Below are 10,787 nucleotides of genomic sequence, written 5' to 3'. Positions count from 1 at the left end.
ACCTCTCTGAATGGCAGAGTCAGCGTCCGTGTACAGCGGAGCGCCACAGGAAGCCCGGGGGTCCACAACAGGAAGTGAAACAATGGGTACTCCTACATGCTCCTGAGGACAGGAAGCAGTGGGGGCAGCAGGGGGTACTTTGAAAGAGAGAAGCAGCTCATATTTGGGCTGAAACATTCATATCATGATTAAAACTAAAATAGTCTTCCTACTTATATAAGATCAAATGCCCGGATCTAACAGACACGTCATGTGTAGGAGGGGGGGGGGGGGGGGGGGGTTGTGTTTTGAAGAACCTTTGGTCAAAAAAAATCTGTCTTGGGTTTCTATGAATACACAGGTTTGTTTTTGAAGTGTGTGTGTGTGTGTGTGTACACCTGCATCAGCTGGATGTCAGCAGGAGATGGGACAGAGGAGGCTGCGAGCTGAAGTTCAGGTACAAACACTTTAATAAAATAAACCGGAACAATCTCTACATGTATGGCAGCCAGTCCAGTGTGTGTTGAATGCCAAAAGAGAGAAAAATGCCAGTAGTTTATAGAATACCATATCATAAAAATAACACATTTAACTCAAAAGACAAACCTACAAAAAATAAAACAAGAGAAACTGATAATGCTGAAGTGGTCTCTTCACTGTTGTTCCTCCCTGTGTGTAATCAGGGAATCAGTGCCGCTGCTAGCCATTTTGGTGCCCTAAGCATAATTCCTTCATGATGCCCTCCCCCCCCCCCCCCAATAAAAAAACATTATGAGTTGTGATGAGTGAGTGGGGAGGGGAGGGGGGAGGGGAGAGGGGGGCACCATCGGTACCTTTGAGTAGTATGCCTAAAAAGTGCCTCATATTTCTATAGTCTACTGAAATAATTTCGGCCTTATAATTATTATGACGATTTTTCATTAGGCTATTTTTGGTGGTGCCCCCTCGACACTTGGTGCCCTACGCACAGCGCGTAATGCGCGTTATGGGAGCGGCGGCACTGCAGGGAATCACTCTTCAGTTTATACTTGGTTTTGCTTCATGAATGTATCTGAACTACAAAATGGAAAAGATCTGATCATTCATTTATTGGAAACCTTTTTCATGATATCCAATTCATTATTATAACGAACACAATAACATATATACAGAGAACTGTGTGTTTGTTTGAATGAAATGGTGACAGAGCTGCTGTCAGATGATCCAGCCGTACCGGCGTCATCACAAATGGACTTCGCTTCCCGTGACGCTCCGAGGAAAGGACGTCCCATTGCTCTTAAAACTCCTTGCTTGCGCTCTCTCTGCGTGGTTTTCTTGCGTCTCTCCGTGCATCCCGGGTGGGAAGTACTAATGCGCAAGGAAAAGACGCAAGTGAGGGACGCAGGGATGCAAGTTAAGAGAAGTGAGAAGTACCCTTTGTTCGGCGGGAAATTAATTACAGGGTGCGTGAAACTACATATCCCAGTATGCAGTGCGTTCGAAGGGAGAATTTAAACGGCTAAGTGCAGCCGAGCAGCTGAGCTTCAGAAATTCCTGGAAACGCCTCAACATACCAGAATAATTAAACTCGGTTTCTGTTACCCGGGACTGTTAAACTGTTATGAAGCTACGGGACCGGTGAGGGGGGGTTTTAACCTCCGTTTTTGCCATGAATTCACCGGTTTGTGGCGGTTTGCGTTAGCATGCTAGGCTAAGCTAACTCGTTGCTAACGACTTTTCACCTGTTTGTGTCGGATAGCGTTAGCATGCTAGGCTAAGCTAACTCCTTTCTAAAGGACTTTCAGACTGTTGTTTCAGAATCCAGTTTATTACCAGGTAGGTTTACAAACCACAGGAGTCTGCATCACGGGGGTGTTAACTCACACTGTTTCAATGTTATAGAACACATGAATATTTCAATGTGATGCTACTGTGTGCTTCTACTGCTCTACAGTTCAGAGGTGAACGGTGTGCCTTTACTCCACTACATGTATTTAATCCCTTTTGTTGCTAGACAGATTAGGATTAATGATGGTAAATATAATCTCCTTTAAATCAGACTGTAGTTCACCTGCAGTAAATCCAGCAGCTACCCTGCAGTATACAAAGCCATTCAAACTAGCTGCACCTTTACCAGCTCTGAGAACACTTTAATGATCAATCATTATAAAACAGATCAGAGATATTATTCTGAAATGGACCAATCAGACAATGACTACTTTTACTGTCACTACTTTAAGTACATTTAGAGGAGAGTACTTTCTACTTTCACTGGAGGAACATTTAGAATACTTTTACTGTGACAGAGTATTCCTACACTCTGGTACTTCTACTTTACTCAAGTACAAGACCTGAGTACTTCTACTTTACTCAAGTACAAGACCTGAGTACTTCTACTTTACTCAAGTACAAGACCTGAGTACTTCTACTTTACTCAAGTACAAGATCTGAGTACTTCTACTTTACTCAAGTACAAGACCTGAGTACTTCTACTTTACTCAAGTACAAGATCTGAGTACTTCTACTTCACTCAAGTACAAGATCTGAGTACTTCTACTTTACTCAAGTACAAGATCTGAGTACTTCTACTTTACTCAAGTACAAGATCTGAGTACTTCTACTTTACTCAAGAACAAGACCTGAGTACTTCTACTTTACTCAAGTACAAGATCTGAGTACTTCTACTTTACTCAAGTACAAGATCTGAGTACTTCTACTTTACTCAAGTACAAGACCTGAGTACTTCTACTTTACTCAAGTACAAGACCTGAGTACTTCTACTTTACTCAAGTACAAGATCTGAGTACTTCTACTTTACTCAAGTACAAGAGCTGAGTACTTCTACTAGTACAAGACCTGAGTACTTCTACTTTACAAGACCTGAGTACTTCTACTTTTACTGTCGCTACTTTAAGTACATTTTGATGAGAATACTTTCTATTTTTACTGGAGGAACATTTTGAATGCAGGACTTTTACTGTTACAGAGTATTCCTACACTCTGGTACTTATAGATGTGATCAATCTCCCCATCTGCTTCCAGAGCACCATGACCCTTGCTCCAAAGGAGCTGTCCAACCTGCTGAGCATCATCTCGGAGGAGGCTTGCACCAACACCTTCGAGAGCCTCTCCACGCACTTCCATCACTACTTCGGGAAGGCGGAGCACTTCCGGGTTGGGTCGGTGCTGGTGATGCTCCTGCAGCAGCCCGACCTGCTGCCCAGCTCCCCGCAGAGGCTCACCGCACTCTACCTGCTGTGGGAGATGTACCGAACAGAGCCGCTGGCCGCCAACCCCTTCGCTGCCGTGTTCGCTCACCTGCTGAACCCCTCACCTGCAGCCGGGGAGGAGCCGGAGAAGCTGCTCTCAGGTGGGTCCCTCTTATCAGACTGTGGCGTAAAAAAGTCCTGCAATCAATTTGTCACTTTAAGCCCAACTCTTTGCTTTTGTAAAACCACTTTTAAAAAAAGGAATTAGAATCAGGTTTATTGCTAAGTAGGGTTACAAATACGAGGGATTTCTCTTGGTGTATTTGGTGTAAATATAAATACAGTTAAAGAAGATCGATTGTAAGATCAATTACCAAAAAATAAAACGATTTAAAAAAGAAACTATTAGAAGAACATTGAACAATATTTCCATTTACACCTTCATACAGTATAAAATGACAGATATTCAGTGAAATAGAATAAATAGATATATGTGAAACTGTGATGTTCTCTCTCAGGCTTCCTGCCTCCCATCACTCAGCCAGAGAAGTTCTTCCTGTCTCAGCTGATGCTCGCGCCGCCCCGGGATCTGTTCAAGAAAACCCCCCGACAGGTGTCCTGCATGGACGTGGGCAACATGCCACAGACCATCGACATCAGCGGGCTGCAGCTGGCACTAGCAGGTCAGAAACACACTGAACCCAGTGTAGTGGGGCGTGGGGGTTGACGCTGGAAATAAAGGTGTGAGTTTTAGAAGACTGGAAGAGACAGGAATCTTCTATTGGTTCCAAAGAGGAGATTTTGTTACATCAAAGAGACAGTGCAGGTAGAGGATAAATAAAGGGATTAGAATAGCGTGTAAATCACAGGAGTAGCAGCCATTAGTACATTATATACAGGTTTATATTGCACTCATTATCTCTATCAGAATCAGGCTTTAGTCTAAACCAGTATCAGGGTCTCTGCTCCCTCTCTCTGGGGGGGTGCGCCCTCAGACCAAAATGCAGATTTCCCCCGTAAAACTTTAAAATGATTCCAGAAAACAATGTTTCTCTGTTGGTCAGAAAGGGTATACTGAGTCCAGAAATGTGGAGATGGAGTCAGGTGTCTGGTCCGACGGCAGAGAAATGGCTGCTACTTCTGCCTTTCACGCAGCTCCGACATCACGTTGTTGTTTATGTGGTATTCGGGCGTCATGTTCTCGTGAGAGTTGATATATCTTCTAAAAAAATCAGCGCCACAGTTTCAGCTCATACTGTAGGTTTATAGAAACACCCAAATAAAATGATGAGGGGGCCCTTTGGGGCTTCTCTACATCTGGATCTGGTTTCAAGTGTGTTCATAAATCTAGTTTAAGACTGTCCTAACTAAACGGCACATATGATATGTCTGGGAAGGCTTTTGGTCACAGTAGACTTTGTTAGTGCACAGTTTGGGGTCTTTGCTGTTGCACCTTTAGTCTGAAGAGAGAAATGGCTGGCGATGATTTATAATACTTAATGAATTTATTCCTCCATGTCTGTGTCTCTGCAGAGCGTCAGTCGGAGCTTCCCACTCAGAGTAAAGCCAGCTTCCCGAGCATCCTGAACGACCCCGACCCGGACTGCTCAAACTCGGGCTTCGACAGCTCCGTGGCCAATCAGATCATCGAGTCTCTGGTGACCGGGCCCCGCCCCCCACTGGAGAGTGAGTGATGCTGTTCTTCCTCAACAGGATTACCTGCAGGCAGCTGGTTTTGCATAATCACGCGAGAATGCCAAGATCCCGTTGGATTATCTTCCACCTGAGACTAGAGATCCTAAAGATACCCATCTCTACCTTTTTAGAAACGGGGTTCTGAGACCTCCATCAACAGATACATTTCCTCTGCTTCATCATGTTCTCTCCCCCCTTCCCCAACAGGTCACTTCCGGCCCGAGTTTATCCGACCGCCTCCCCCCCTCCACGTCTGCGAGGACGAGCTGGCCTGGCTGAACCCGACGGAGCCGGACCACAGCGTCCAATGGGACCGATCCATGTGTGTGAAGAACAGCACCGGGGTGGAGATCAAACGCATCATGGCCAAAGCCTTCAAGAGCCCGCTGTCTGCCCAGCAGCAGTCCCAGGTCTGCACCTCAGAACACACCTCAGCCATAGGGACTGACGGGGTAGAGAGATGATGTCGTTGTTTGGTTGACTGACTGTGTGTGTGTGTGTTGCAGCTGCTGGCGGACCTGGAGAAGGACCTGAAGCTGGTGTATCACATCGGCCTGTCCCCGGCTAAACTCCCCGACCTGGTGGAGAACAATCCTCTGGTGGCCATCGAGATGCTGCTGAAGCTCATGCAGAGCTCGCAGATCACAGAGTACTTCTCCGTGCTCGTCAACATGGACATGTCCCTGCACTCCATGGAGGTCGTCAACAGGTACTGCAGTACAAGTACACACACTAACACATACTGCAGTACAAGTACACACACTAACACATACTGCAGTACAACTACACACACTAACACATACTGCAGTACAAGTACACACACTAATACAGGGGAATACCGCAGTACAACTACACACACTAACATATACTGCAGTACAAGTACACACACTAACACATACTGCAGTACAAGTACACACACTAACACAGGGGAATACTGCAGTACAACTACACACACTAACATATACTGCAGTACAAGTACACACACTAATACAGGGGAATACCGCAGTACAACTACACACACTAACATATACTGCAGTACAAGTACACACACTAACATATACTGCAGTACAAGTACACACACTAACACATACTGCAGTACAAGTACACACACTAACACAGGGGAATACTGCAGTACAACTACACACACTAACATACTGCAGTACAAGTACACACACTAATACAGGGGAATACCGCAGTTCAAGTACACACACTAACACATACTGCAGTACAGGTACACACACTAACACATACTGCAGTACAGGTACACACACTAACACATACTGCAGTACAAGTACACACACTAACACAGGGAAATACTGCAGTGTCAGAAACTGTGGAAATACTCGAGTAGTCGTCCGTCTGCATAAAGTATGATAGCAGTCTGCTGACTGGAGGTCTGTAAAATGAAATACACATTTGAGAATGTATGAACTGAGGTATTGTTGGTGACTGAGTATTATACGGATTATTATACGTGCAGTTTCCTGTAGATTTGAAATGTGTCTCCTCAGGTTGACCACGGCTGTGGATCTTCCTCCCGAGTTCATCCATCTTTACATCTCCAACTGCATCTCCACCTGCGAGCAGATCAAGGACAAGTACATGCAGGTAAACAACAACATGATATCATATAGTAATTTAAATAGTAATGAATAGTGCTGTATTTAAAACAGAACATATGAGCAAAAGGACTGCCTTCACTTAAACACACATCAGTTTTATACGTTGCATAAGGGAAAAGCTAAGCCCCCTTTTTATCTAAGTGTACTTAAAGGTAATTAATAAAGTTCATTTACCTAATTATTACCTATTAAGTGTTTAGGTTTACCAAAAGCTCAAAACAAGAGTCAATAGCAACAGCAAAGAAAAACAGTTTTGCAGAGGCTGAGTGCAACCCCCCACTCTGCTCCTCCCAGATGTGGCTGTGTTTAGAAGGGAACAGGCTTTCCAGCGGTATAAGATGTACTGCCAAGAAGCATCGTTTCAACAAACACACAGTTCCTTACTCTAACCCCCATATTCCACCGGGTCCAGCTGCGCCGTGTTACGTCTGCACCACGCCGAGCAATCACTCTAGTCATCAGTGATGGGCAAGTGACTTCCAGCATGTAATCCAGTACATGTTCCTTACTCCTGCCTTCTTAAAGTAATAAGGGACATTACATCATCACTGTCTCTGAACTGTGATGCATTACTCTACTCTGAGTTACTCTGAGTCACTCTCACCAGAATAACCTCTAAAGTTTGGCTTTAAATGCTAACATGTAGTTTACTGCAGCTCAGTAATTAAAGCTCTCTATCTGGCAGTACATGCTGAACATGAGGAAGAGCTAGAGGTTAAACTCCTGCTCCGTTTCAGTGGGCTGGATAATATGTGATACCGTGACGTCTCTGTGTGTCATTAATAACATGTGAGTGGAGCCTCTGCACTTCCAGTTGTTGTTATGCATGCATTCATGTTTTAATCACATGAACAAGTGAAAGCATCCTGTAGTTCTGGTATTTGAGTTTGTTGTAAACTATCCAGAGTTTATTGGGTCAGCGTCGTTGAGAAGCCTGAAGTATAAACATGTTTTTAAAGGAGCAGTGATACAGTCGGAGAGATTGCTGTGGACACAGGAAGGAAGCTTTATAGCCCCCATTTTGCACCGGGTTCGCGTTACGTCTGCGCCGCGCCGAGCAATCATGGCCACTCTAGTCAATGCGTGTGATTCCAAACAGACGCGCCGTGTCGCTTTTCAGAAGTGTCCCAGAAGCCTCACAGCACTGGGCTCTGCTGAAGTTATGCAGCTGGTTTATTTTCGATGGACACGCGAGGCGTTGCAAAGCGCCGGGCAGGAAGTGGAGCGGCCTGTCTCTGCTTGGGTTGTATGGCAGTTCTGTAATTTGTTGATGGCTGGTCAGTTCAGGGCCCAGGAGGGACAGAAGTTCCTTCATCTGCTCTGCACTCATAAAATATTGATGATACGTTGGCTGTCCAGCCTCAGCTGGTTGAAGGGGTGCACCCAAAGCCGGCTCCTTCTCCTCCCCCCATCCCTCTGTAGTCTTTCAAGTAGGAGAAGAAATGCCAGCGGTTCTCCTCCTGTTTACAGGCGCTGTGTGTAAATGATATGGAATTATGATGATGATGAATGCATTTTTTTTACAACTAAAATACAGCAACACATCTTTGATTCGTGTTGTTTATAACGGGACCATTACAATTATTATTAGCTTTGTCTGTAAGTGTGTGTGTGTGTGTGTGTGTACAACAAAATAGGAAATAACAACTTTAAACAGACGCACAAATAAACCATTTCACTACATCTGTAGCACCTGATTTCGGGCGTCCCGACCTAAATGGGTCCGTGACAGGCCCTCACTAAAAGGAAAACCGCCAGTGTGACTTAGTGGACACAGCTCAGACTTGTTACTCCCCCTTGATAAATGATATGGAAACTATCTGCAGTGGCTCATCGGTCACCGGGTGGAGTGTGATGGAAGCTGCCACATTGGAACTCAAATCAAATAAACAGCTGATTCCTCAGAGGGTGCTGCTTCTGGCACAGACACAGCAGCCTGTTGTTGCTACGCATACAATAGTGAGAAACATGCCTCTGGTTAATAATGATATAACTTCTGTTCTACATTGAAGCTGGTGGGTTGAAAGCATACGGGAGTTGAAGAGTGAAAATACTGTTGTAGAAGTAACTGATGCCGTGGCTTCATCTGAAACTGACGGCATGATTACTTTACGGCCCGGGACACACACATTTATTTGGATATGTCTCTGATTACTACGGCATATCGTTTGTTCGGTTCCCACGGTCACGGATAGAATCGTATTCTGCACTGAATCAGATTAATGTCATCATTTACAAAACAGCGTGTTTCGTCTTTATTTAACAAACCAAATGTGGTCTATCCCACGTGAGCTTTCGACTATTGAAATCATCGGTATGTTTTTGTATCAAATGCAGCCCGGCTCACACTCAGGATCTGTAATCATCCTTTCATCATCACGATCATGTAATGTTTCATATGTTCGCCGAAATTCACGTGAAGGCACTAACAGAATGAACAGGATTTAACTTGGTAATAATAATGACTTGGATGTGTACGAGTTTTGACTTCAGGGTTTACAGCACTGATCTATCTCTTCCTGCGCTCTCTGCTGCAGTCAGCCGAGCTGCGTGCTGTCAGACCGGACCATTACCCGTTCTTGGACAGGGGAGAAACTAGGGCCCCCTCGACACATAGACTGATCCTGTGTTTTATCCTTGCCGGATTGGCTTAGTGCTTCATTCAATGGCGGCGTTTACTGAAGAATTTCAGCGGTCCAGTCCCGGAGTGGGCTCCTTCACATGGCCCAACCAAGCTATTAGCATAACAGTAGGTCCCTGATCATCAACAGTTCTCCCCCCCCCCCCCCCCCTCTGAGTGAGAAGCTGGTGAAAAGCCAACATTCTACATGAAAAGCTCAACGTAGAAAACTGCTGTACTGTGTAAAAGCACCACTAGATTCAGTAAGTTGTGCTGCATATTTAAGTAAACTACTGTAAAAGAATGACAAAAATAAAGACGTGTAAACATTATTATTATTGAATATACAAAGACTATATATTATTGAATTACAATTCAAATAATAGGATGAGCTTCATTTAATATCAAATCTGGAGGTTTTATTGTTAAAGTAAAAAAGAAGGAATTGCTCATCATTCAAAATTCAGAAGAGTAGAAACTAAACATCTTGAATGTGTGTAATATTTCCCTGTGGAAATAAGGGATACAAAATATGTGAATGCTGCTCAGCAAACACCTGCAGAGCTGCACACATTACTGAAGTGACAGTTCTGCTAGTCCAGGAAACAAACTGTGTGAACCAAGGCTCGACAAAGGCCAGAGTTCACCCAGTTAGCTGTCTCTGTGTATTTGTGTAGGAAGTGCATCTCATGGTAAATCCCTGCAACAGAACAAATGGGTAAATCTGGCAACGCCCCTCTCAGGAAACAGGGGGAGGGCTTAAGATTCCCAGCCCCTGGAGTCTGGTTGGAATCTGTTAGGAGGAGGCCATTCTAGCATGCTACATCTGTACGTAGCCTACTACTTTCTTGTAGAAGTACAAATGTCCAGGAAATATGACCAAATCAACAATAACTGCGAGTCGTGCACGCAAGACGCTCCACTTCTGAAACGCGCCCGGTGGGGTATGAGGCCGTTGAGAGGTCGGAACAAAACACGCAGGCGCAGACGCACCCGGTGGACCCCGGCGTTAGTGCAGAGGGATTTAATTATACGTTGTCCTGATTCTTCTTCCTCCTGCAGAACCGCCTGGTGCGCCTGGTCTGCGTCTTCCTGCAGTCCCTGATCAGGAACAAGATCATCAACGTGCAGGACCTGTTCATCGAGGTGCAGGCCTTCTGCATCGAGTTCAGCCGGATCCGAGAAGCCGCCGGACTCTTCCGGCTGCTGAAGACCCTCGACACCGGAGAGACCCCCGCCGAGGCCAAGCCTGTCAAATAGTGATCCTCTGAGAGACTCTACCTGAGACTGTACCTGAGACACAGCGCGGGGCCGAGCTGCTAAATAACGCCCTTCCATCAGCCAGGTCCTAGCGGCTGGGATTAAAGTTAATTTGTAAATATTTAGTGACTTGAAACCGGTTCTGAGCCCCCCTCTCTTTTCCAGATGTCTAAAACAGGATTAACTCGTTCCAGTGTCATTTTTTTACCAGATCTCTTTTCTTTGGAAATCTCGCCATGTTTTCTCTGATTAAACAGATGTTTAACTGAACCCTGTTTGTGATGTCATTCATTGGTTTCCACTTCCTGTGTGTGACTGCTCAGGGATCCCCGAGGCAGTCGGCTCATGAGACATGTTTGAAACGTCCAGCGGACCCTCGGAGGGGAACGACCACAGAGCTACAAACATGGCGGCTCCTTTTAG

The 10,787-nt window shown here is 45.1% G+C and overlaps 1 protein-coding gene across 1 annotated transcript; it reads left to right on the top strand.

Moving 5' to 3' along the window:
- Positions 1-1,282: 1,282 nt before the first annotated feature.
- On the top strand, positions 1,283-10,634 carry cnot11 (CCR4-NOT transcription complex, subunit 11). Its single transcript, XM_063887464.1, has 8 exons — positions 1,283-1,794; positions 3,001-3,328; positions 3,686-3,850; positions 4,701-4,853; positions 5,070-5,272; positions 5,369-5,571; positions 6,374-6,470; positions 10,167-10,634. The coding sequence occupies exons 2-8, from the start codon at positions 3,007-3,009 to the stop codon at positions 10,362-10,364; spliced, it is 1,341 nt and encodes a 446-aa protein (XP_063743534.1). The 5' UTR covers positions 1,283-1,794; positions 3,001-3,006; the 3' UTR covers positions 10,365-10,634.
- The last annotated feature ends 153 nt before the right edge of the window (positions 10,635-10,787 follow it).

Source organism: Eleginops maclovinus, chromosome 7, assembly GCF_036324505.1.
Source record: "Eleginops maclovinus isolate JMC-PN-2008 ecotype Puerto Natales chromosome 7, JC_Emac_rtc_rv5, whole genome shotgun sequence".
In the NCBI taxonomy this organism is placed as follows: Eukaryota; Metazoa; Chordata; class Actinopteri; order Perciformes; family Eleginopidae; genus Eleginops; species Eleginops maclovinus.
This window is presented reverse-complemented; position numbering and strand designations above follow the sequence as displayed.

Coding starts and splice junctions, on each gene's coding strand:
- cnot11 (XM_063887464.1), top strand. CDS start 3,007: ATGACCCTTGCTCCAAAGGAGCTGTCCAACCTGCTGAGCATCATCTCG. Junction 3,329..3,685: donor GCCGGAGAAGCTGCTCTCAG/GTGGGTCCCTCT, acceptor GTTCTCTCTCAG/GCTTCCTGCCTCCCATCACT. Junction 4,854..5,069: donor GCCCCGCCCCCCACTGGAGA/GTGAGTGATGCT, acceptor CTTCCCCAACAG/GTCACTTCCGGCCCGAGTTT.